Raw genomic sequence first — 27,034 nt, forward strand, 5'->3', positions numbered from 1 at the left:
GGTATCCATGATGAATTATTTTCCCAAATTGCAGGTGCAACAACATCCAAACAGGCATGGACTCTCTTGCAAAATGAGTATGAAGGAGACACAAAGGTCCAAATGGTGAAGTTACAAGGTCTGCGGAGAGATTTTGAAACCATACATATGAAAGAAGGGGAACCAATGGGAGATTTTCTGTCAAAAGTAATGAAGATTGTTAATCAATAAAGGGCTTATGGTGAAGATGTATCTGATCAGAAAGTTATGGAGAAAGTATTGAGGAGTTTGCCAGTCAAGTGGGATCACATTGTGGTTGCCATTGAATAATCAAAAGATCTAAGTGTGTTAACCTTTGATCAATTGATGGGGTCGTTGCAGTCACATGAAGCAAGAGTTAATAGAGGAAATGAAAATGTTGCTGAGGAGCAGGTGTTACAAGCCAAAGAAGAAGATGCTGGCCTGTTTATGAGAAGCAGAGGAAGAGGACCTCCAAGAGGTAGAGGTCGTGGCCGAGGAAGAACAAATGGACGAGGAAAAGCAGGTATTCAATGTTATAACTGCAACAAATTTGGTCATCTCAGTAGAGATTGCTGGAATGAACCACAAGCATCTCCTGCCATAGGAGATGATAATGATGAAGAAGAAGGGCAATTGTTCATCGCTATGGAAGATGATGAAGAAGTAGCATTGGTGACAACAAAAGATGTGGTTAATCCTTCTCACATCTGGTTTCTTGATAGTGGTTGCTCAAACCATATGATAGGTCAGTTATCATTATTTAAGAAACTAGGTAAGACTAAAACTATAGCTGTGAGAATGGGAAATGGTAAGAGAATTATTGTTGAAGGGAAAGGGACTATAAGGCTTGAAGTAGCAGGTGGCCAGTTTAAGACATTAGATGATGTCTATTATGCACCTGATCTAGGTTATAATCTGCTGAGTGTTGGGCAACTGATGAAAACGAGACATAGGTTGGTATTTGATGAAGGTGCATGCACAATTATTAAGAAGCAAACTGGTGAGACGGTGTGTATGATTCCTGTTGCTAGTAATAACACGTTTCCTCTTGACGTTTCAAATGCAAATAATGTAGCCTTCGCCACTATTGTTGATGAGTCGTATATGTGGCATCTAAGATTTGGGCATCTTAATGAACGAAGCTTGCAAAGCTTGAGTAGCAACCAGCTGGTTTATGGATTGCCAAAAATCAGAAATTGGAATGTTTGTGAAAGTTGTCTCAGTGGAAAGATGACAAGGGCTCCTTTTCTGTCACAAGGAACCAGAACATCTGAAGTTCTTGATTTAATTCATGCTGATGTATGTGGACCTATGTCAACAAAATCCTTGGGCGGAAGCAGATACTTCTTATTATTCATTGATGATGTAAGCAGGATGACTTAGGTTTATTTTCTACATAGAAAAGATGAAGTATTTGATAAGTTTAAAGTCTTTAAAGCCAAAGTTGAAAATGAAACAAGTAGGAAGATTTAGGCCTTTCGAAGTGACAGAGGTGGAGAATTCTGTTCAAATGAGTTCATGGCATTTTGTGAGCAAGAAGGAATAAGGAGGGATTTGACACCTCCCTATACACCGGAACACAATGGAGTTTCTGAGAGGAAGAACAGAACCATAGGAGAAATGGCCCTAAGCATGTTGCATGAAAAGAATCTCAGTAATGTATTCTGGAGTGAAGCCATTGCCACAGCTGTTTATCTCAGAAACTTGTCACCAACAAAGGCTCTTGATGAAGCTACACCTTTTCAGGTATGGTATAATCGCATTCCCTCAGTTCATCACTTAAAAGTTTTTGGATGTGTTGCATATAGTCACATTCCCAAGCAGCAAAGAAGGAAGATGGAAGAAAAAGCTTGCAAATGCATTTTCATTGGTTATTCACCAAACTCTAAAGCCTACGGACTATATGATCCAGTGAAAAGAAGAGTTGTGACCAGTAGAAATGTAGTGTTTGATGAGCATGCAAAGTGGACCGATAATCAAGAAGATAAGCATGGATTGCCTGCTGAATTGGTTACTATTTGGGAGTCTGAAGATAGTGGAGATAATAATGCAAGTGGCAGCAATAATTCAGTCAATGAAGAAGATGAAACCAATGATCAAAGTGAGCCCAACTCTGGAAGTAGTAACAACAGTCCCAGAACCAAGTCGTTGAATCAGGTTTATCAAGAAACAGTCCCTCTTAATAATGATCAAGTGCAACAACTGTATGAATGCCAACTGGTTCTGTCATCAATGGAGCCAAGATCGTATGTGGAAGCTGCGAAGAATCAACAGTGGAGAATGGCTATGATTCAAGAATTGAAGTCTTTAGAAGAACACAAGACCTGGTCCTTGGTTGAACTGCCTAGTGATCAACAGGCTATTGGTCTCAAGTGGGTGTTTAGAGTGAAAATGGATGCAAGTGGTGAAATCTAGAAGTATAAAGCCAGGATTGTGGCAAAGGGATACGCTCAGGAATATGGCATCAACTATGAAGAGACTTTTGCTCCTGTAGCACGATTCGAAACGATTAGAGTGATTCTCTCATTAGCGGCTCAACAAAAGTGGGCTATCTTTCAACTTGATGTCAAGTCCGCCTTCTTGAACGGGCCTTTACAAGAGGAAGTTTATGTGACACAACCACCAGGATTTGAAGTTAAAGGTGAAGAGCATAAGGTTTACAGGCTGCACAAGGCTCTCTATGGTCTCAAACAATCGCCAAGGGCCTGGTATGAATGTATCAACTCCTATTTAAATGATAATTCATATCTGAGACTCACAAGTGAGCCTACTGTTTATATAAAGAGAACTGATGAGGGTGATATTATTATCATTTGCATTTATGTTGATGATATAATATATACTAGCTCCTCTCCACATTTGATAGAAGAATTTAGAATGAAAATGATTAAAGAGTTTGATATGACTGATTTAGGGAAGTTAGCTTACTTCCTTGGATTGGAAATTAATCAAACAATGAATGGTATTTTTGTGTCACAAAAGAAATATGCCACAGATCTTCTTAAGAAATTCGGTATGTGGGGATGCAAGGGTGTAGTAACACCTATGAATAAAGGTGAAAAGTTACAAGGAGATGATGCAGGCAAGGTTGATGGAACTGAGTTCAGAAGTTTAGTGGGAGGATTGTTATACTTGACACATACAAGGCCTGAATTAGCATTTGCAGTTGGATTCATTGCATGATATATGCAATGTCCAACCTCAAAACATCATGGAGCAGCAAGAAGAATTTTGAGGTATGTGGCTGCAACACTTGATTATGGTATATGGTATGAAAGAGATGTAGCTGTCAAGCTAATTGGTTACTCGGATAGTGATTGGGCTAGATCAAATGATGATAGAAAGAGTATATCAGCCTATGTGTTCTCAATCGGTAGTAGTGTAGTGTCTTGGAGCTCAAAGAAGCAGCAAGTTGTGGCTCTTTCATCAACTGAAGCTGAGTACATATCAGCAACTGGAGCAGCATGTCAAGCAATCTGGATGAGGCAACTACTAAATGAATTGGGCTATAAACAAGAAGAGGCAACTGAGATCTTTTGTGACAATGAATTAGCTATCTTCATGACAAAGAATGCAACATTTCATAGCAGAAGCAAACACATTGATATCAAGTTTCATTACATTAAAAGCATGGTAGACTCAAAGCAGATAGAACTAAAGCCTTGCAAGACTGAAGATCAGATTGCTGATTTACTGACAAAGCCACTTGGACCGGACCAGTTCAGTTATTTTAGGGAAGCTCTCGGAGTCAGAAAGATTGAATTGAAGGAGGGTATTGGACGTAATTCAATCTTAAAGTGAACGTTATCCTACTAGCCGTTTGAAGTTGTTATCGGATGAGAATAATGTGCATGGTCAAGCTAGTTCCTGATTTTATGGCTTGATCCAGTTTTTACGTATTGATTGTTATTTTTTCTTTTGTTGAAGTTTTTAGCCGTTGCATGTATTTTCTATATAAGTGTTGAAGTGTTATCAATAAAATCATCCGAGTTTGTGCAATTTGTGATTAGATTTTCTGTTTTGCTCTATCAGTCATTATTAATTATTAGAGTTAAATGCCATTTTAGTCTCTGTGACTTGGGTCATTTTGTCAGTTTAGTCCAAAGGTTTCATTTTTCGTCTGTTGGTCCAAAAAGGTTTCAGCGTTGCCATTTTAGTTCCACTGGTTTGACTTTATCCATTTTTCTGTTAACGAGAAGAGCAATTCAGTCATTTTATATGGCCGAATTACCATTCTAATTAACAAAATTACATATAAAATGACCGAATTGCCCTTCTCGTTAACAAAAAAAATGGATGAAGTTAACCTAGTGGAATAAAATGGCAACAATTAAACCTTTTTAAACCCACAGACGAAAAACAAAAACTTTGGACTAAACTGACAAAATGGCTCAAACCACAAAGACTAAAATGATATTTAACTCTTAATTATTATCACTCCTTTATCAAATTATCGAACACGTAGAAAATCAAAGTCGTTTTTTATTTTTTTTCCAAACATGGCATATTAAAGTTGACTTTGGTTGATTCTTGTGAGCTCGAAATATTTCGAGTGTGTGGGCTAAGTTTTGGTTTGGTTAATTTTTATAGTATATCACATATGTTAAGTACCTATAAGTAATGATAGTACTATGTTAGATGTGCTATATATTTTTCTTTGGTACGGCAGATGTGCTATGTACTTATATCATAATTTTAATATTATTTTATTAATTTTGTGAAAATAACGTTAAAAATTGAGAATGATTAATCATGCATCATGTGGTGGTGTTGATAGCGGAAAGACAAAAGGGTACATGCACTAATCGAGTAATCGGTCTTTGTCGCGATTGCTGAGTGTTATGTGCCTTATGTCCAAGGCTTGATGCAAAACTACTATTGAGCCGGGGGTCTTACTGGAAGCAGACTTTTTATTCCTATGGCGTAGAGGTAAGATTGTCTATATCTTACCCTCGTCAGACCCTACCTTTGCTTTGCTATTGGTGGGATTTACTGAGTACAATGATGACGATGAAAGATTAAAAATTTTTAATTTCCAAAGCATGTAGATGTACATACGAATTATCAATTATGGTCAATAAGCCAAAATGGTAACGATAGAAACTTGCAATCATTAACAAGGATTATGAGTTTTGTTGTCATTTATTGTACGTGTCAAGGGAAAAAAGATCAAGAGATCTAAGGACATGTTTGTTTTCTATTTTGGGAGCTAGCTTGCCAATTTCCCTATTAACTTACAATTATATTTTATATATCAGGATTATAGTGTTTATGGTCCGATTCAGCCGGCTTTAACGAAATTATGGTTTAAAAAAGTACAAATCGAATCGGTCGAGTTAGTTGGATTGACCGAACAAGCCAGTTTTAGACAAAATAAACTTTTTTTTTGAAATGTAAACTTCATAAAAACAGGACACTGCCTCAAACCGAGACAACCCAACAAGAAACCAGTTACATATTTACAAATTTACAACAATCAGTCCAAAGGACCGGCTCTTTTTTGGACCTCGTATTGTACCACAAAAAACCAACATTTTTAACTTCCCTAATAATACGATCTAAACTAACCAATTTGTTGTTGAACCTGGCTTCATTCCTCATTTTCCAAATGCTCCAGCATCCAATTCTGATAATGCCCTTTACAACTTCTTTTTTCTGACCACACAATCCAACATGATTGTGAGCTTCGATCAGGTCCTTTAACGAGAAAGCCACGATATCCTGACATTTACACCAGCTACTAGCTACTGATGTACGACCACAACATGGAAGCAAAAAAGCAACTAGTGAAGATATGCTCGACGCTCTCATCCACATCGCCGCAAAGGCTGCAGGCCGAATCACCATTGCCAACATTCCTTTTCCTTAATTCATCCATACTCGCTATTTTCCCCATCTCTGCCTTCCAAATGAAAACACTACATTTTTTCGGGATCCACTTACTTTCTTCTGGCACGTGTACCTCCGAATTGATCCTATTTGAGTCGAGGAGTTTCTTTACCGCCTTTATACTAAAATCGTTGTCAGCGGCACCAATCCAATTCCACTTATCATGATTTTGATTCAAATTCACATGCAGCAATAGAGAACACAGACTTACAAGCCCGTTGACTTCCTCCTCGGTCGAAATCGGCCTTTTCCATCTCCAATTTAGATGATGATTACCGCTGAAACAACAATTTACCCTGCATCCTTTTTCTTTTTCGAGCGAAAAAAGACATGGGAATAACTCCTTTAACGGTCTGTTGCTAATCCACAGGTCCAACCAAAAAGCCGTAGGTTGTCCGTTCCCCACCGAGGCTTTAAAAAAACATCTCAGAGGAATCCCGTCAATCTTGGTTTTGTTTAAAACTTGCACAATATTGCACCACACACCCGATAATGATTTTTTAACAGGCAGAAAATCACCTCCGTTCCTTACCATGTGTAGTGCTTCAATAGTTTTTGCTCACAATTTGTCTTTATCGGTCAAAAATCTCCAACCCCATTTGGCTAACAAAGCCGTATTAATATTTTTCAATTTGCTAAGCCTGAGACCGCCATTCTTTTTCGGAAGAGACACACGATCCCATGCCACCCAATGAAGTTTCTTTACTTAATCTTACTTTTGTATGGATCTGGACTGTTACGAGTAATAATATATATTTATACACACAACTTTATATTCTTAAATTAATAAAAGCTAATTAAACAACCGGTTTAGTTTACATGATAGATTCCAAACTTTAAACTGTTAAAACTGACCTTCGAACCACGGCTTAATTTCTTTGGTTTAAACGATTCCGTCAATTTTGGCGCTTTATGAATACCCGAACCCTTAGGCTAGTTAGAACGTTATAACTAGTTTATCCGTCCAAACAAAAAAGATGCGTTCAATATAGAATATAGACATTAAAACAGACATGTAAAACAGAAAAGTCATTCCAGAAGATACATTCATTAATCATTACCAATCAAACAATACCGATGTATAAACACTAGTGTAGCACCTTGCTAAGGCTTTTTGTCTTGGATGAATAGCCCTCTTTCAAAAAAAAAAAAGAAGTATAAACACTAGTGCAACATTTGTCCAAAAGAAAAAAAATAAAACCAAAATGACTAGTAACGTACCACTGATCATTGATTAACCCTATCTTAATCTTTGTCTTAATCAACTAACAAACTAAAAAACATAACTGCAACTAATCAATAATGCATTGACTCCCTATTATAATCATATGATCCGTAATCATAACCAAAATCAAAACCTGTTGGAGCCACAAAACTACCAGGAACCATCGTACTATGAACAACCTCGTTTGCAAACCCTGAACCACCGACATCTTCGGTGACATTCGGACCCAAAAACAGCGGAGTCTTCTTGATCATCATAAGTTCATCAGCCCTAACCAACACCTTCCTCTTCAACTCAACCAATGACGAAAGATACTGCTGCAACTCATCCGCCGCCATTCCATCAACCTCTTCCTCGTACCACATTAATCCGCAACCGCTATTCATCGCTTTCGATTCTTGTATCGCCTCCCTTCGTCGCTTCTCCGCCTCTAGTTCCTTTGATACTTCTATGTAGTGTTGGTTAAACTCCATCACAGGTGGCAGCTTGTAAGAGTTTGACCCTTCTAACACATTACCATTACTATTATTACTACTACTAGTGTTGTTGAGATAACGGTCGATGATGACGTCAGCGGAGGGGTGACCGAAAGAAAAAAGGTGGCCACCGGGGGAGTTGACGAGAATGGCGATTTGGGCGCCGGTCAAGATGCAGAGTTCGCTGGCTTTCTTGAAAAGACCGGCTCGGCGTTTGGAGAAAGTGACGAGACGGTTGTTTTGTGGTTCGATTTTCTTGATCTCGATCTTTTTACGGCCTTGTGATGTTTTTCTCTTCTTGATCGTGGTGGTGATCATGGTGGTGGGTATGTTGTTCATATTGGATTATGGTGATTAGGGTTGTTAATGGGTGTGAGGTTTATATAAAGACGAAGAAGGGTATGTAATAAAGACGTTGTTATTTTAGGGAGGATCTCGAAAATTAGGGTTGTCAAAGATTTTGTCTTAAATTTGGGAATGGTGGTAAAAGGAAGGTTGTTTCTTGTCATAATTACACCGAGTCATTAATTGACAGTGTTTCTTCTTCCTCTTTATTTTTTTTTTTAATATTTTCTAATGTAATTGTATCTTCAATTTCGTGGATCAATGGGATTGTGTTCCATTCGCAAAGGCAAAACCTTTAAATATCTTGGAAGGGGAGGTCTTGGGTTCAAGTCCCACAGACGACAGGAATAAAAGAAATTTCTCATTCAAAAAAAAAATCTGCAATTTCATAGAATCGTTTTTCACCTCTGGTATTGAAGACACATGTCCGAAGCCGGACATGATCCCAGAGACGAACCGGACTACACTCGGACGGGCATCCAAAGCATGTCCGCCCCATATCAGAAAGCTCCGAGGACGAACCCCCGTTCAAGTGCGTCCAGACGGATGACGTCATCTCAGTTGACTACTATAAATACCCCTTCAAGTACAAATCCAAGTACGATTTCTCTGAACCTTCGTCCCTATTTTCTCTCTCTATTTTCTCTCTCTACCAATACTTATCCTCACGCCGGAGGGTGGTCGCAGAGTGGCCCTCCCATCTCTGCGGCGAGCCTAACGGTTTTCTGTTTTGCAGGAAACTCTCTCAACCTTTAACAAGATCCAAATCTTCATTTACAGGCTTCGGCCTGAACTTGATTTCTTGGTTCTTCAATTGGCGCCATCCGATCTTAAAGCTCTTAGTCCTTCACTTTAGTGAACTTCTTGAGCAAAGAACTGACAAATGGCGGCCCCAGGTTCTTTGAATCTGGGATCCACGGCTGTTAGCACGCAAGTTACTGCACCAGCAAGTATTGTCTCTACGACCTCAGCTACTTTAAGCTCGGGTCCAGGAACAACCTTGCCTTTCATCTTACTCCCTACTTCGCAAACATCAGAGTTCGATGCAGAATTTCTCGCCAAAAACGCAAGTCTTCTACGAAGATTAAAAGCACAACAGGCCAGAGATGAACAGATCCTCGGTTTGCGAACCAGGCTCTTTCATGACGAAGCACCAACGGGGACTATGGGCCCCACAATGATCACTCCTACATTTTCCACAGTCGTCACTTCGGAAACCTATACTGGATATGTACAAGGTTCCTCCGGACCTTCACCAGTAATGACTACGCGAAATGAAACACAGATGGATGTAATTAGCGATCCGGAACTTACCAAGCCGTACCATCCAGTTTCTATGACAGCCAAGTCGAAGTTTAGTGCTCGTATAACACATGCCAAACTTCCTCCAAAGCTCAAAATGCCAACTACGGTGAAAAAGTACGACGGCACAACTGATCCGGATGATCATATGTTCGATTTTGACGGAGCTGCACGAGTTGAACAATGGCCGATGCCAGCATGGTGCTTTATGTTCGCACAAACTCTAACTGGAGCCGCACGTGTATGGTTTGATGCGTTGAATGAAGGTGAGATCAACGACTTTGAGGAGTTCCGAAGGTTATTCCTCCAAAATTTCAGCCAACAAAGGCACTACTCTAAAGAAATTACCGAAGTCCACAACATCCGAAGAAAGGACGGAGAGTCTTTAGACAGTTTCATTGACCGGTTTAACCGGGAAAGCATGCAGATCAGTGGGGTAGTTGATCAACTACGGATCTCCGGATTTTGTCACGGTGTTCGGAATAATCAGCTAGTTGAAAAATTGCACGAAAATCTCCCGAAGACGATGGAGGTACTAATGGAACGGGCCAGAGCTTTCGCTCGAGGCAAGAACGCATGTAATCCTACTCCAGAGTCAGATCACAAGATGTCTTCGTGGAAGAAAAATGGTGGATCGGTGTTTGATAAGACTCCACCGGGGAGCAGGGGACGATCACACCCTTACAGTAGAAACGACAGACCTCCGCGAGGGAAAAGCTCCGAGTCACGATTTTACAATTTATCGGATCTCTCCAAAACTCCCAGTGAAATTCTCAGCGCGGAGGGGATGAATTTCCCCGCCCCACCAAAACTTCGAAACCCAGGAGACAAAAATTCTAAGAAATATTGTGACTACCATCATGCTCGGGGTCACAATACAGATGACTGTTGGTCTTTGAAGCAAGAAATAGAAAAGGCAGTACGGTCCGGGAAGCTATCGCACCTAGTCAAAGAAGTAAAGGAAGGAAAATCTTCAGGGAATTCGGGAGACAATCCGAACAATCAACCGACAATTTGCATGATCCGCAGGGCAAACAACCAAGGCATCAAGCGGACCAGTCAGCATTTGGCCGCCTGGATGCAGCAACCCATTGGTTTCCCACCCGTTAGCTTGGAAGATATCAAGGACGGACCGGTCATAGTGTCCGCAATCATTGCAGGACACAAGGTTCGAAGAGTATACGTCGACAGTGGAAGCGCCACCGAGATTATGTACAAGCAGTGCTTTCAACAGTTAGCCCCACAGACAAAGGCGAAATTGCTCCAAGTGTCGATGCCTCTGGTCAGTTTCTCCGGAGAGGTGGTCCAGCCTTTAGGCCAAATCACTCTTCCAACAACGATGGGGGAAGGGAGTTTGGTTCGAACTGTCAACTTGACGTATCTAGTGGTTGAGGCACGGTCCGTCCACAATGTCATACTCGGAAGACCTGGTATGTGCGCCTTCGGAATGATCAGTTCAACCATACATGGAGCATTAAAATTCCCCACCGAAGCGGGAATAGCAACACTGTACTCCGAATCAACGATCGGTGTAGCTGAAATACGACAGAGCGATGGTAATGCCAAGCCCCCTAATACTCTCACAGAAGAATGGGCTATACACCCACATTTTCCAGAACAAAAAATTGCAATCGGGGCTCAACTTCCCAAGCAAACTAAGAAGAAGTTGTGGAAACTACTGTCCAATTCACTTGACGTGTTCGCCTGGCAAACCTCCGACATGGTTGGAGTTCCCCGGTGTTTGGCCGAACATAAGTTAAAAGTGTCACACTCGATAAAACCAGTAGCCCAGAGAAAAAGAAACATGGCTCCGGCTCGTAACAAGGCCATCTCCGAAGACGTACGAAAGTTGTTGAGCGCCGGTATTATAAGAGAGGTGCGTTACCAAACCTGGGTCTCCAATCCAGTAATGGTAACCAAGAAGGATAAAACCTGGAGGATGTGCGTTGATTTTTCAGATCTAAACAATGCGTGCCCAAAGGATTGCTATCCTTTGCCGGAGATTGATTTAAAGATAGACTCCCTCTCAAGTTTCCGTCTCAAGTGCTTTCTGGATGCGTATAAGGGTTATCATCAAATCCAAATGGCTTCGGAAGACGAAGATAAGACCGCGTTCGTAACAAACGAGGGACTGTTCTGTTATACTAAAATGCCATTCGGTTTAAAAAACGCCGGAGCCACGTACCAGAGATTGATGGATAAAGCGTTCAAAGATCAGATCGGAAGAAACTTGGAGATCTATGTCGATGACTTGGTCATAAAAAGCCGGGCGGAAGACGACATGATAGATGACATACTCGAAACCTTTACAAGGCTTCGGAGTATCAACCTCAAACTCAATCCCAAAAAATGCTCTTTTGGCTTGGAAGAGGGAAAATTCCTCGGGGTATGGGTTACACGATCCGGAATCCAGGCGCACCCGGATAAAATCAAAGCGGTGGTTTCCATGCAGCCTCCTAAAACTATCAAAGAGATCCAATCCCTAAATGGAAAACTCGTCGCTCTTCACCGTTTTGTTTCAAAAGCAGCAGACCGCTCCATCCCTTTCATGAATGTATTAAAAAAGCGAACGGCAAAAGGCCAAATAGAGTGGACGCCAGAAGCAGACTCGGCATTTCAGGAGTTAAAGGTATGCCTCGGATCCCTACCCACTTTGACCGCACCATCTACCGGAGAAACTGTCACGGTATATCTATCTGCGTCCCACTTTGCGATAAGTGCAGTACTCGTAGTACACCGAAACCAGGCACAAATCCCGGTCTATTATGTAAGCCGTATCCTGAAAGACTATGAAACTCGGTACCCGATGATCGAAAAATTGGCACTCGCCTTGGTACATGCTTCCAGACGCCTCCGAAGGTACTTCCAAGCTTTCAATATAGAAGTACAGACTGATCTCCAGATCCAGCAAATCCTCAGGAAGCCAGAGGTCTCCGGACGTCTCACCAAATGGGCAATAGAGCTCAGTGCCTTTGATATCACCTATCGTACCAGAGGTCCAGTAAAAGGGCAGGCAGTAGCAGATTTCCTCACCGAGGTCCCGACCGGAGAAAGCGTCAAGGGAAAACCCATCTTACCGAAGGTATAGAACCTGTATACAGACGGGGCCTCCAGTAAAGAAGGGTCGGGAGCAGGGTTAATCCTAATAGATCCGGAGGGAATAGAGTACACTTACGCGTTGCGTTTCGAATTCAAGACGTCAAACAATGAAGCAGAGTATGAGGCTCTCCTTGCAGGCTTGCAAACCGCAGCCAAAGCAGGTGCAACCTCCGTGTTAGCTCATGTCGATTCGCTATTGGTAGCCAATCAAGTCAGCGGCGAATACGAGGCACGAGAGGATAATATGGTTCGGTATCTTCAGCAGGTCAACAGTTTAATCTCCTCTTTCGATTCCTGCAAAATAGTGCACATACCGAGGAGCAAAAACAAAAAAGCCGATGCTTTGAGCAAACTGGCATCCGTAGCATTCTGCCATTTATCAAAAGAGGTTCTTGTCGAGACCCTGCAGATTCCGGCCATCCAACAGACTAGGCCAGTCATGTCAGTTTCCGTGTCCGAAAAGTCTTGGATGACTCCGATCGTAGATTACTTGAAAAATGGGACGCTTCCAGAAGACAAGGCTCAGGCGCGGAAGTTAAAAGTGAAAGCGCTGCAATATCAGATGCATGATGGTCAGCTCTACAGAAAAACCTTTTTAGGTCCGCTCCTAAAATGCCTAACCCCAGAGGAAGCAAGTTACGTTATAAGGGAGATACATTGGGGAATATGCGGCATCCACGCGGGGCCAAGGATGGTTATAGCAAAAGTCATGAACGCCGGGTATTTCTGGCCAGGAATGCACCAAAGCGCAGTAAACGAGCTCCAGTCATGTGAAGATTGCCAACGCCACGCTCCCATAAGCCATCGTGCCAAAAACAATCTCGTACCCGTAACCTCGGCTTGGCCGTTCCAGAAATGGGGAATTGACATCGTAGGTCCTTTCCCTGTCTCCACCGGAGGAGTAAAATTCCTGCTGGTTGCCATCGACTATTTCACTAAGTGGGTCGAAGCTAAACCCCTCCGGACGATCACAGGGGACCAAGTGCTGAGGTTCGCATGGGAAAACATAGTGTGCAGGTTCGGAATGCCTCTTTGCATAGTGAGCGACAATGGAAAACAGTTTGCGGAGAAGCCGTTTAAAACATGGTGCCAAAGAATGAACATCGAACAGAGCTTCGCTTCGGTGGCCCATCCCCAGGCCAACGGGCAAGTGGAAAGAACCAACCGGAGTATTGTGGAAGGCATTAAAAAACGGTTAGGGAAGGAAGGCATTTCATGGGCAGACGAGCTTCCGCATGTCCTATGGGCACACCGAACCATGCCTAAAACAAGCAACAAAGAAACTCCTTTCAGCTTGACATACGGCACCGAAGCTGTCATACCCGCAGAGGTAGGGATCCCCACGCCCCGCATACAATCAAGCCAGCAAGAGAATGAAAGAGAACTCCGTTTAAACCTCGATTTAATTGAAGAGAGGAGAGAACTTGCGGCAATCCGGGAAGCCAAGTACAAAAAAGAGTTGGAAAAACACTACAACTCCAAAATTAAAGAAACCCGGTTCAAAATCGGAGAATATGTTATGCGAAACAATGAAGCGAGCTTAACTGAAGGAACGGGGAAATTAGCCCCCAAGTGGGAAGGACCCTATCAGATCAAAACAGCAGGAAAAGACGGCGCGTACACTTTAAGCAAGATGGATGGAACCTCCGTTCCACGTACTTGGAACGGAGTGCACCTAAAAAAGTGTTATCTTTAGAAGGTTTTTGAAACAAATAATTGTAAAACGGAAGCTATGAGCTCCGTCATATTTTAATTTTCCTGTAAAGCGGATGTTTTTTCCCGCACCAGTTAAATTACAAGAACCGCAGAGGGTAGTACCTGCGGATTGATTAAAAATGTTTTTTACTTTGCATCTATCGGAGGAATTTAAACTCCGAACCTAGTAAATAAAATGTTAGATTTCTCTAATGAAAGTTGCAACTTACGAATACTCATCGGCCGAATCCAGGGATCCAACCCTAAAAGGAAAAGACGAACTGGCATTGTTCGTATTTCCTTCAAGTTATCCTTAATAAGACAAAATCGGATCCGCATTTAGCAAAAGAACGTTCTAGAAAATTCAAAATGTACACCATTAACATGGACGCATGTGTAAAGTAGTTACATCAAATATAAACCGGACATAAACCACCGGAATAAGTTTTAATACCATTCACAAAAGGATAACAAACAAACAAAAGTAAAAACATCATTACAAGTCCAAAAAAGCAGGACATCCGTCAAAATACCGAACGAGCTTTACATCCATCTGGACTAACTAAAAAACACCTAAGGTGCATACCCCAAGAAGCCGGGCATGTCCACCTCATTCATCCGTAGAATCATCGCTAGCAAAACGAAGGGCCTTCTTAATTTCAGGAAGGGGTGCGTCGCTCAGCTTCGGAAGATCTTCTATTACTGGAAACTTGAGAGTATCAAAACAAGCGACCGCCACCTTCAGCTCCTGCGTAGCATTGCGATTCAGCAGAGGAATCTCCTTGAAAGGAGTCTTTTTCTGCAGAGCATGAACGTAGCCGGAGTGCAAGCCCGAATTAATGCCTACCGCGCTCATCGCATTGTTGACTCCAGCCACGGCAGCAGTCATCTCCTTGCCCTTGTGAATATTCTTCGCTAGAAGCTGGGCACCTTCCGTAAGCATCCAAACTTTTGTCTCGCGGAGATCAGTCACTTCCGTTCTCAGAGAAGCATTCTCGCCCTCCATCTCCTCCAGACGACCCTTCAAATCAGCTTCCCCTGTTTTAAGCGCATCACGCTCTGGGAAAAAAGTTAGAGAAAATAGAAGAAGTAAGAATTTAGTAAAACGGAAATACGAACGTACCAGCCATCATACTCTCATACGCAAGACGGGCACCGTCGAGAGATTCCTCCATTTTCGCCAAAACCGCCTTGTGCTCTTCGTCCTTCTGTTTCATAGACTCATAAAATACTTTGAATTCCGAAGAGATTTTATCCCTGTCCTCAGCAGCGGCCGCAGCAGCCGCTTGCGACGATTGATTCAGAGCCATCAAAGAGGTGACCTTTTCTTGCTGAGTCCGAAGGTCTTGAGTCAGCTGGGCGACCTTCTTTTCCACCTCCGGGCTCTTGAGAATTTTACGTTTCAAGGAACGAACTTCCTTCTCCAAATTCTCCCTCACAGATTCCGCTTCAACCCACCTACGATAAAGTTCCGTCACGAATATGTTAGATTGAGCTTGGTTAGTCAAAACCGCGGCCCCTAGATCCGGGTTTTTCATCTTCCGACTTCGAACATGGTCCATCGGAGTATTTATATTGAAGAGCATCATCTTAGCAGTCAAAACATCCAGGACCGTATCTTTGTTCCGAATGTCCCAGTCGGGAATAAACTTCTCCTCAGCGGTGGATGGGTCAATCTCCATATCCTCCGAGAACAGATCTGCATATCGAAAAAAGGACATCAACTCAGGTCCGAACCAAGATGAGGGAAGCGAAGACACTTGATCTTCCTCATCATCCATAAAATAGTCTGGACCCAAAGAAGAGCCCAAGTGCGTACCTGAAAAAGTGACCACCTTCGGCTCACTATGGGCCTTACCCTTATCCACGCCCACCGGATTCTCCATCTCCATGCTCTCCACCTCGCTATCAGGGACAAAACCACCTGAATAAGCTGGAGTCGGTTTACTGCGGGCTAAGGCCGCTTCTTCCCTTGAACTCTTACCCCCAGAAAGATGTTCGTCAAGCTCCTCCATCACAGTGCCTTCAGAATAAGAACTCCCTTTCGTCTTCTTCAATCTCGGCATGGGGAGAGAATCGAAAGAACGTATCTGAGCCGATTCACCCTTCCTCTTGCGGGATCGGATTACCAGATCAGTGTCCGCTCCAACACTTTTACTCTTCAAAGATGAAGGCTGATGCAGGAGTGCCTCGTCCAGACTGCGGATCTCCGGGTCATCATCCACGTCGTCAAGAATGGACTTTCGCCCAGCATGAGATCCGGACGAACCTCCTGCCTCCTTAGAAGACGCCGGCATATGGGAAACCGCTTCAGCAGTGGCTTGTTCGGAAGAGTCCTTCGGAACGGAAGAGGTCGTTTCAGCAGCAGACGATACAGGTATGTTCGTATCCGCCTGACCACGAACGGGATGAGCAGAGGGTGCTACCTGCTTCATGAACGGAACGTCCTCCTGCTGCTCAAAATCAAAGTCAAAGGAGTCCATGCTCGGAACCTTTAAGGCATCAAGAAGCGACATCGCAGCACCTACATTTCCAAAATAAATAAAGAGTTAGCAAAACTATCAAATAAAAGAGCCGAAGGGGGTATAAAGAACCGGAACTTACGATCACTCTTCCGGCGTATAATCGGCCAATCCTTATCCCCCCGGGCCCACGAAAAACTGACTCGACCTAACCAAAGGAAATGCTCGGGAAGAGGACGAATAGGGGACTGATGCTCAACCAAAGCACGGCCTAAGCTTTCGTTAAAAACAAAGTTTTCGTCAAGATCAAACGACATAGACTGGTCCTTAAAACGCCACCTCATGTCCTCCAGAAGGCAACGGTCGTCTAACCAAAAGAAGTTATCTTTCCAGTTTTTTAAACTAGACCGTTCGTTGGAAGACGGAGAAGGGACATTCTTCCGGTGTGCAAAAGTGTACCAGTCTCCGGCCGAGATAAACTCATAAAAGTACCGGAAAACGTTCAAATCCGGTTTCTGATCGAGGGCTCGACAAGAAATCTCAAAATGGTTAACACGGCTAAGGCCGAATGGGTTAACCTGACAAACGTGAACTCTAAAAAACTGTAAAACCCTAATCAGAAAACGGGAAAAAGGAACCCTGTAATTGGCGAAGTTACAGACGCGAGTATAAAAGGGGAATTTCCCTTGACGAAAGGGATATATGGCTTCCGTATTAGAAGAAAGGACCGGATGTAGATCTAGGGGAATCCTATATTCTCTAATAAACTTATCCAACTGACGTTGGGTAAGCACGCTCACACTCTCCGAAAGGTTCTCCTTACCCGGAGCCATAACTGTAAAAAGTAAAAAGGAACAAAGACGCACCTTTTTTCTTTGGAGAAGAAGAAGATACTAGAGAGGGTAACAGCAGAGGAGAATGAAAAAGAGAGAAAAAACGGTAAAAATGAAATGGTGAAAAATTGAATTTATAGAAAATGTAAGTCGGTTGGGGCCAGTCACATCAACCGTCGCTTCCCACGATTCCCAACAAGGGTTCCGTTACCGTCACGTGTAGGTGACCGACGGTCCAGATAGTGAAGGTCACCCACACTATACAAAACACGCCACGTAATCAATTCAAAACTACTCCTGCAGTGACACGTCATCTGAACGAGGTAAAAAAGCTTGGAATAATAGTTTGTCAAGTCTTCACAAAAGACTTCCCAAACTAGGGGACTTGAAGACACATGTCCGAAGCCGGACATGATCCCAGAGACGAACCGGACTACACTCGGACGGGCATCCAAAGCATGTCCGCCCCATATCAGAAAGCTCCGAGGACGAACCCCCGTTCAAGTGCGTCCAGACGGATGACGTCATCTCAGTTGACTACTATAAATACCCCTTCAAGTACAAATCCAAGTACGATTTCTCTGAACCTTCGTCCCTATTTTCTCTCTCTATTTTCTCTCTCTACCAATACTTATCCTCACGCCGGAGGGTGGTCGCAGAGTGGCCCTCCCATCTCTGCGGCGAGCCTAACGGTTTTCTGTTTTGCAGGAAACTCTCTCAACCTTTAACAAGATCCAAATCTTCATTTACAGGCTTCGGCCTGAACTTGATTTCTTGGTTCTTCAGGTATATTATAATTTTTATGTTGTTGACAATGTTTTCTTTCATTTTTTTAATATTTTCCAATTTTATTGTATCTGCAATTTCGTAGAATCGTTTTTCCCCTCGGGTTTATTTTATGTTGTAAATAATAATAATAATAATAATAATAATAATAATAATAATAATAATAATAATAATAATAATAATAATAATAATAATAATAATAAATGAGTTGAACTCGAGCGTCTAGTGTCATTAATGAACCTAATTAAATCTTGAGACAAATTCAATTTCAAATAAATTACACGAGTCAAGTTTAAGCCTACTTAAACTCGAACTCATCTCGACTTATACTTTAAGACCGGTGGGTGTGGGCGTTTTGGCCCTTTAACGCCGGGTGCTCCACCCCGGGTTGGCGTTGCCTGCTTGGCGTGACAATGTTGCTTGGCGTGGGGCGCTGGCTTAGGGTGACATGTTTGACAATGGTTGGCTGGGTGTTGATGTCCGTTTGGTTAGGTGCCACATGGCACCCCAACGTCGGCCTGACCACGCCCCTTACACACCCCACTTTTTTGAGTGTGGAATGTTGGAGCCCACACCTGCCACGTGTCAAGGAATGCCCCCAACCTAGGCCCCTCGCCACCCCATAGTCTAAGTCCACTCTCTTCACCCTCGGTTGAACCTCTTTTCAGACTTTGTTTAATTCCAAAGTAAACAATCTTAGGTCTCTAATCAATCTGCCTAGGCATTAAACACACAAGGTTGTGATGTATGCAACTAGGGGTGAGAAATTACGACATGGCAGGAAAAATGACTCGAAACTAACACGAAATTCGTGAGTTAAGGTTTAGCATAAACATGTTTGAGTTAGTTTCAGGTCGGACTGTGAACCTGTTTAGCTAAATGGGCCGTTATTGTGTCAACCCGACTAGTTAATGAGTTGACCTGTTTAGCTCATTTATATCTATGTTATTATTTTTAAATGTGTTTAATGTCATTAACTAAATTGGTTGGATATCTTATGCCAAAAAGTTAAGATTTATAAGAGAAATTAACGTAAGATTTTTTTTACTTCAAATGTATTTTTATTTACTTTTGTGTTTTTTTTAATCCGAGTTAAATGTGTTGTGTTCGTTTCAACTCGCGAATATTCATGTCATGTTCGGGTTCGTACATTTGACATGATTTCGGGTTCAGGTCACGTTTGTGTCAGGTTGGAACCGCCCACCCGCGGACTTGATGTGTTTAACATCCCTATGTGCAAATAACCATTATCTAGGGGACTATCTTAGTAAGCTTAGTGTTTGGTAGAATTTATAATTCTATAATTAGAATTATGGATATGCTTAATGAACATTAAGAGATTTCTCTAGACCATCTCATGTTCTTGTGTTTGTCTATCTAAACCAATTCGATACACAACATTTGGTAACAGAGTCGGTTCATGCTAACTCAGCCATGTACACTTGTGACTCCACCTTCCAAGCTATACTAGTTAAACTTCGAGCTCTCCAGGCACTCTTAGGCAATATTGCAGCCGTACCACCACCATGTTGTTGTGCCAACATTAACCTTAAAACGTGCATACCCCCACTAAAACCAAAAGCGAGCCAAGACAAAATGAACGTTTGGTAATTGTGATTGTGATTGTATTACATAATTCAGTGGGGGAATTTTAAAAGGGGTGTAAACAAGCCGAGCTACTCAAGTTGAGCTCGAAAAAAAAGCTTTTAACAAGCCGAGTTTAGATGAGCTCGAGCCCGAACCCGAGCTTAAAAATAAGCTTGTTTAATAAACGAGTCCATTATTTTATACAATTTATAATTAATATATTAAATATATATATATATATATATATATATATATATAGTTATATATAAATGTATATAAGATAATAATTATAATTAACGTAAATTAATTTACAAAAAAAAAAAATAAACGCTCCGAGCCCATGCTTAAAAACTACCTATGAGTCGAGCTCGGGCTTAAAAAACTAAGCTCGAACCGAGCCGATCTCGAGCTCAAGCTTTAAGTTAAACAAGCTAGAGCATAGTCGAGCTCCCTGCTCGTTTGCACCCTAAGTATTACAAGAGCATATTCGAGCTCCCATTAGTTTACCTCGTTGTTAGGGGCGATGCTACCGGATCTCTGTTGTTATGCGAGCATAAAATCATAAGATAAATGTGCACTCCAAACTTTCCAACTTGTTTTAATCTTGAAATAAGATTTCTGATTTGGTAATCAAGGCAGTCCAATTATATAAAATACCTAAATGACACTAAAATCACCGACATAGATTGCACCAAAATCAAGTTAACTTATTATTAGTCAATTAGTACATGAAGATTTTTCACTTTGAAAATAATTAATGTTTAAAACATGTTACTTTGAAAATGACTTGTGTAATGAATATTTATACTTAGATACGTGTGTGGAGTGACATTTCATGATGATGAAACACAGGCAATCCAGTGAGCCCACACCTTACACTCGATCTAATCCACTGCAAATCACGGACTTGGAGATAGAGAAAAATGACAATTAAATACTCACGTTCAAATCAAAAACAAACCCCACCACGTTTATGTCGATTTCAACTTTAGAATTTTTAATTAATATTAAAGTTTTTATGTGGATTTTTTTTCTAGTTTAAACAAGAATCATTAAAAAAAACTTTTACATACCAACACCATCTTGGGCTACAAAGCCCCATGACATCCAGAACACCGCTGCTTAGACTTTATGGAGCTCCATCTATGAAAGGGGTGTTGGTGATAGCAGGGTTATTGTTTTGGTTTTTCACACACACATATACATAGAAGAGAGGCTCCATCTACTACACACATATATTATAGAGCTTTATGAGGGGTTATGTTGGGGTAAAGGAAGGTATGGGGGTAACTACTACACATGAGCTTATTAGTTGATTATATGTATGTCATTATCTCAATGATTATTTATATTCATCACTTAATTAGTTATAATTAATTGTTAGGCTAGGTAATTTCCAAAAAAAAATTGTTAGGCTAGGTGGTGTGTAATAAATCATTATGCTAGTTAAAGTGTTACATTATGAGCTTTAACTAACTCACACTTTGACATCCATGATATATAGTTCAGCTAAAGGTTTAAAAAAACAAAAAATAAAAAGGAATCTGAGTGGCCCATTGATTATTCTCACACATCACATGGTTAACGCTCACGAATGAAAGAGTGTGCCTATTGGCACACTAAAGTGCCTATTGGCACACCAAACCCTAGCAAAAGTTAGGGTTTATCTACGCTGCGTATTGGTCAATACGCAGCCTATAAGGTTAACCCTAGACGCTGCGTATTGACCAATACGCAGCGTAGATAAACCATAGATCTCAGTGCCTGATTACCAATCATTGCACAGAAAACAAGGTCCCTATACGCTGCGTATTGGTCAATACGCAGCGTATATAAAACTGATGCACATTTGGGGTCATTTTGGTAGGTTTGAAGTGTCAAATTTTTGCCAGGTTTCTATACGCTGCGTATTGACCAATACGCAGCGTATATAAACTTGGTAAAATTTGACACTTCATACCTGGAAACATTTTGTGTCAATTTCTGAAACATAAGGGACCATTATTGTAAATCCTGGAAACATCAGGGACCATTTATCTAAATTATCAAACATCAGGGACCATTTTTGTAATTTCATGAAACTTCAGGGACCATTTTTATAAAAAATGAAACACCAGGGACCAAAGTGTAAATATATATAAAATCAGTATAAAAGGGGGTCTTCTTTAAAGAACCGGCCCTTAGCATGAATCGAACTCGTGACCTATCATTTAGAACCGTAACGCCTTAACCAGTTTATCCTCTGTTCCGGAGCTGTTAGAACATGGAACTTAATTCTTATATGTAGTAACTGCTAATACGCGGCGTATTGCCCTATACGCAGCGTATACTGACACTTCGTATACGCTGCGTATTGATCAATACGCAGCGTATAAAGCCTTCTGAACTTTAAATTCACACGGAACCTGTTATATTCCAGAGACACTCGTTAGGCCTGTACGCAGTTACTACATATAAGACGGACTTAGTTTCGACGCTCGTTAGGCCCGTACGCGCCTTACGGACGACGTCGACTAAATAATAAAAAAATATTAATTAGTCGACGCTCGTTAGGCCCGTACGCGCCTTACGGACGACGTCGACTAAATAATATTTTTTTTTATTATTTAGTCGACGTCATCCGTAAGGCGCGTACGGGCCTAACGGGCAACGACGGACTTAGTTTCCACGCTCGTTAGGCCCGTACGCGCCTTACGGACGACGTCGACTAAATAATATTTTTTTTATTATTTAGTCGACGTCGTCCGTAAGGCGCGTACGGGCCTAACGAGCGTCGAAACTAAGCCCGTCGTTAAACGGACTTAGTTTCGACGCTCGTTAGGCCCGTACGCGCCTTACGGATGACGTCGACTAAATAATAAAAAAAATATTATTTAGTCGACGTCGTCCGTAAGGCGCGTACGGGCCTAACGAGCGTCGAAACTAAGTCCGTCGTTACGGACTTAGTTTCGGCGCTCGTTAGGCCCGTACGCGCCTTACGGACGACGTCGACTAAATAATAAAAAAATATTATTTAGTCGACGTCATCCGTAAGGCGCGTACGGGCCTAACGGGCAACGACGGACTTAGTTTCGACGCTCGTTAGGCCCGTACGCGCCTTACGGACGACGTCGACTAAATAATATTTTTTTTTATTATTTAGTCGACGTCGTCCGTAAGGCGCGTACGGGCCTAACGAGCGTCGAAACTAAGTCCGTCGTTGCCCGTTAGGCCCGTACGCGCCTTACGGATGACGTCGACTAAATAATAAAAAAAATATTTGACACTTCAAACCTGGAAACATTTGTGTCAATTTCTGAAACACAAGGGACCATTTTATTAAATCCTGGAAACACCAGGGACCATCAACAGGTGGAGTGGGAGTATTGTTCAAGTCTGGCAACTGTGTTTCTTGATCAACAGGGACTCTAGACACAACCTCCTCCTCCTCATTGGCAGCATTTGATCCCCATGTGTCGTTAGAATAGCGATTACCGAAATAATTATCCTTCCAAAATGATGACATTTTAACAAGGTTGAACCAAAAACTAACAATTTACTGAAGAAGAAGATGAAAAGGAAAGTAAAGTATATGTCGGGTGATGGGTAACAGATATGAATGGAGGGATAAATAGACTTTCATCTGGCATGTCAATACGCAGCGTATTGATCCCTACTCACCGTATTACTTTATTCACGTGCCCTGGACAACATCGTATCAGGTCAAATCAGTCTGTCAATACGGTGCGTATTGATCAATACGCACCCTATGTAAGACTGATTTGACATGGTACTAGGTTTGACTGTCTGGTCGTGCACCTACCACTTATATACGCTGCGTATTGACCAATACGCAGCGTATTTAGGTAACCCTATACGCTGCGTATTGGTCAATACGCAGCGTATGTAAACCCTAAGTGTGCAGATATCCTGCCTTGGTGTGCAGATAGTGAGAGCCTCAATGTGTTGTGGATATAAAGTTCGTAATTATGCATGTGCTTGTTGCAAAATTATAAGCACAACTTGTTGAAGGTAGATGATAGTGGAATTGCAATCGGTTATGACAAAATAAGAACACAACCCCGAACTTTTGAAATAAATATGGAACGGTGAGATACGGTGGTGATTTGGGGATCTCAGGTGGTGGGCTGGTGGTGGCCTAGTGCTCCGGCGGTGGTGGTCGTCTCACGTGGTGGTTGTCGTCTCAAACACAGTAGCGATGGTGGTCGTCTCCCTCTCAGGGTTGTGCAATTTGGGGGGAAAGAGAGGTCGGATGGGGGGAACAAAGGCCGCCCAAGGGTTTTATGGCCACAAATCAAGAAAGAAGATAAACCGTCAGAATCTCATGTGATATTAAAACACGGACCAGACTTTTAGGGGCGACTTTTTTTATGTCGCCCCTAAAGGTGTCATCCCCAAATCTCTTATTTCTTGTAGTGGTTAATGTATACGTGTTTTCTAATACGTACGTGCACCAATTTATGCGTAATTACGACGTTGATGAATTTGCCCGGCCGAACGTCCCGAACCATTTTTATGTTAGAGAGATTTTAATTTGTACGCCAAATAACCATAATATTAATATATACGTAGTTCTTTTACCATTAAAAAGAAAATTTCATCTTACATGGCGATCGATACGTTTACTAGACAGGGTTATGTTTAGCTAAACCAAATCAATTTTTACAATGAAAAAAAAGGAAATGTAAATGAAAGAGTTGAAGTAAAAGTCAAAAGTTACTCACGGAGAAAGGTATCTATTGTGGTCCACTTGAGTCTCTTGCCTGACCGACTTTACATACAGCCCGTGTAACATCATCCCATAATTCTGTCTCTCTCTCTCTCTCCCCTTCTGTGTGTGTTCTACTGTGTGAATAATATTCTCAACTGGATACTCATCAACTGTGTTCTTACTTCTTTCTTAACAAGATTCAAAGCAAAACAAGATCTCCATCTGAATCTAACTGAAGTGAATCTATGATCTATCTACACAATCCATGAACTAAACAGCTTGTTTTGTTTATTGGTATTCTTCGTCATCTTTGAAGAACACTTGATGGATGAATCACATGTTCATACATCATCATCATCATTCATTCACTCACCTATTTTTAGCTTTTGTTGATCTTGTTATCAAAAATGATATGTGGTGATGGATTCTCTTCTTCTCCTCCTCCTTCTCTCGCACCTCTCATCCATGACACCATCACAAACCCTAACCCTACTTCGTCGAATCCAGCTAAACGAAAACGTAATCTAGCTGGAAATCCAGGTAATTAAATCAATCTCACGAGTTTAGTTATATCGTATTAAATTCGTTTTGAGTCGGGTCTTGTTGGAAGCAACCTCTCTATCGATAGAGGTAAGGTTTGTCTTCATCTACCTGTACACAGCGTACTGTATGAGTGAGGTATTACTAAGTACGTTTGTTTGTTTGGTTGTTTCATGTTGAATTGTTAGAGTTTTGTTTAACTGTGTTTTGTAGATCCGGATGCGGAAATTATAGCTTTATCTCCAAAGTCTCTAATGGCGACGAACCGATTCGTGTGTGAGATATGTAGCAAGGGATTTCAAAGAGATCAGAACTTGCAGCTTCATAGAAGGGGACACAACCTACCATGGAAGCTAAAGCAAAGAAACAAAGACGAAGTTGTTAGGAAGAAGGTTTACATATGTCCAGAAAAAAGTTGTGTTCATCATGACCCTTCGCGAGCTCTAGGAGATCTCACCGGAGTTAAGAAGCATTTCAGCCGGAAGCATGGAGAAAAGAAGTGGAAATGTGAAAGGTGTTCGAAGAAATACGCCGTTCAATCGGATTGGAAGGCGCATAGCAAGATTTGTGGCACGCGAGAGTACAAGTGTGATTGTGGAACAATCTTTTCCAGGTATAGATTTCAAGTTCTAATTTCCGAATAAATGTTTTATTGAAACATTAAATTTGAAAGGCTCTGATACCATGTAAGATAATAAATATAATCAAATGATTAATATACACGGGACTAATCAAACAATGTCATAATTCTTTATTCTTTCTAACGGTATATTACAATAAATTCTAACTAATATATTATATAACAGGAAAGACAGCTTCATAACGCATAGAGCATTTTGCGATCCTATAGCGCAAGAAAATTCAAGAATGGCGTCATTCGCAATGGTTCATAATCCGACCACCACGAATCTGAATTACCAAAACGATTTGGTGACGATGATGAACAACAATGGTAGGAATATGAATCCTGGAATGAAACCAATGCTACCAACATGGCTGCACCACAACGACAATAATCCCATCGAAAACTCGACGATAATCTCATCATTATTAGGGTCATCAAGCTCCAACAACAACAATGGTGGGATATTATCATATGAAGCGATGCAGTGGCTGAGTAGAAGCCAGGAACCAACTGAAAATATTACAGAACTGCCACTAGGGTTTTACTTAAAAGAGGAAGAAGATAGCAACAACAAAGTGGAGTACTTTCAACCAAATCCATTGTATAACAATTATGGTGGTTGTCCACCTCTTCCACCGCATATATCCGCCACCGGAGTTTTACAAAAGGCGTCCGAAATGGGGCCCACTAGAAGCACAAACTCCGGCGGGTTTAGTGGAATGATGAATGGCGATGGAATGACGATGGCAATGATGGCGGGTTTGGCGCAAAAGAGTGGCCGCGTCGACTCGTGCGAGGGGAATTTGACTAGAGATTTTCTTGGAGTCGAAGGGAATGAGAGAAGAGCGTTTAGTATGCAACAAGAGATAATGAAGTTCACTTGTCCGATGAGTGATTCGAACATAGGATTCAGTGGAAATCAATAATTAGAAGGCTATGGCACAACATGTTGAAGAATATATGTATTTCGGGATTATAAATGTGACATTGACAAATGATCAGTTGGACACTAGTCCCGTGAGTTTTTTCATGTACCTTACTACAGTTGGTGACAATATATATATTTGTTTCCTATGAAGGGGGTAGTGGTAATAATTAATATGTAATGTGGTGGCCATAAGGCTCTATCATAGTAGTTTTGTATGATTAATGAGTAGTCACAAAATAAGATTGATGTGTTGTGGGATTGGGGGAGATTTGTTTGATTGAGAGCAAGTTTTTTACAGGATTAGGGCACACTACTCATCAACTGATGGCTTGAGTCATTTGGTAAGGGTCTGGTTATCCACACATCCCCTCAATTTATCCACACATCCCCTAACCCTATACACCCCTCATTACCCTATACGCCTGAAAATGGACCCACCTGATAAGCCCCTCATTGCCCTATACGTTTACTTTTTGGTTACTTTTTCACACATCCTATTAATTGTCAATGATTGGATGTTAGCCAATGATT

At 41.6% G+C, this 27,034-nt stretch overlaps 3 protein-coding genes across 3 annotated transcripts; 1 reads left to right on the forward strand and 2 right to left on the reverse strand.

The window, feature by feature from the left end:
- Nucleotides 1–5,740: 5,740 nt before the first annotated feature.
- On the reverse strand, nucleotides 5,741–6,424 carry LOC118480267. Its single transcript, XM_035975027.1, has one exon. The coding sequence runs from the start codon at nucleotides 6,422–6,424 to the stop codon at nucleotides 5,741–5,743; it is 684 nt and encodes a 227-aa protein (XP_035830920.1).
- A 545-nt stretch (nucleotides 6,425–6,969) lies between these two features.
- LOC118480427 (agamous-like MADS-box protein AGL29) lies at nucleotides 6,970–8,071 on the reverse strand. Its single transcript, XM_035975263.1, has one exon. It carries the CDS (start codon nucleotides 7,927–7,929, stop codon nucleotides 7,186–7,188), a length of 744 nt encoding a protein of 247 aa, XP_035831156.1. The 5' UTR covers nucleotides 7,930–8,071; the 3' UTR covers nucleotides 6,970–7,185.
- Nucleotides 8,072–24,481: 16,410 nt separating this feature from the next.
- Nucleotides 24,482–26,653, forward strand: LOC110890077 (zinc finger protein BALDIBIS). Its single transcript, XM_022137645.2, has 3 exons — nucleotides 24,482–24,950; nucleotides 25,164–25,563; nucleotides 25,757–26,653. Exons 1-3 carry the CDS (start codon nucleotides 24,818–24,820, stop codon nucleotides 26,499–26,501), a joined length of 1,278 nt encoding a protein of 425 aa, XP_021993337.1. The 5' UTR covers nucleotides 24,482–24,817; the 3' UTR covers nucleotides 26,502–26,653.
- Nucleotides 26,654–27,034: the final 381 nt, after the last annotated feature.

This window comes from Helianthus annuus, chromosome 7 (genome assembly GCF_002127325.2).
Source record: "Helianthus annuus cultivar XRQ/B chromosome 7, HanXRQr2.0-SUNRISE, whole genome shotgun sequence".
Lineage (NCBI taxonomy): Eukaryota > Viridiplantae > Streptophyta > Magnoliopsida > Asterales > Asteraceae > Helianthus > Helianthus annuus.

Coding starts and splice junctions, on each gene's coding strand:
- LOC118480267 (XM_035975027.1), bottom strand. CDS start 6,424: ATGGTAAGGAACGGAGGTGATTTTCTGCCTGTTAAAAAATCATTATCG.
- LOC118480427 (XM_035975263.1), bottom strand. CDS start 7,929: ATGAACAACATACCCACCACCATGATCACCACCACGATCAAGAAGAGA.
- LOC110890077 (XM_022137645.2), top strand. CDS start 24,818: ATGATATGTGGTGATGGATTCTCTTCTTCTCCTCCTCCTTCTCTCGCA. Junction 24,951..25,163: donor TAATCTAGCTGGAAATCCAG/GTAATTAAATCA, acceptor TGTGTTTTGTAG/ATCCGGATGCGGAAATTATA. Junction 25,564..25,756: donor TGTGGAACAATCTTTTCCAG/GTATAGATTTCA, acceptor ATTATATAACAG/GAAAGACAGCTTCATAACGC.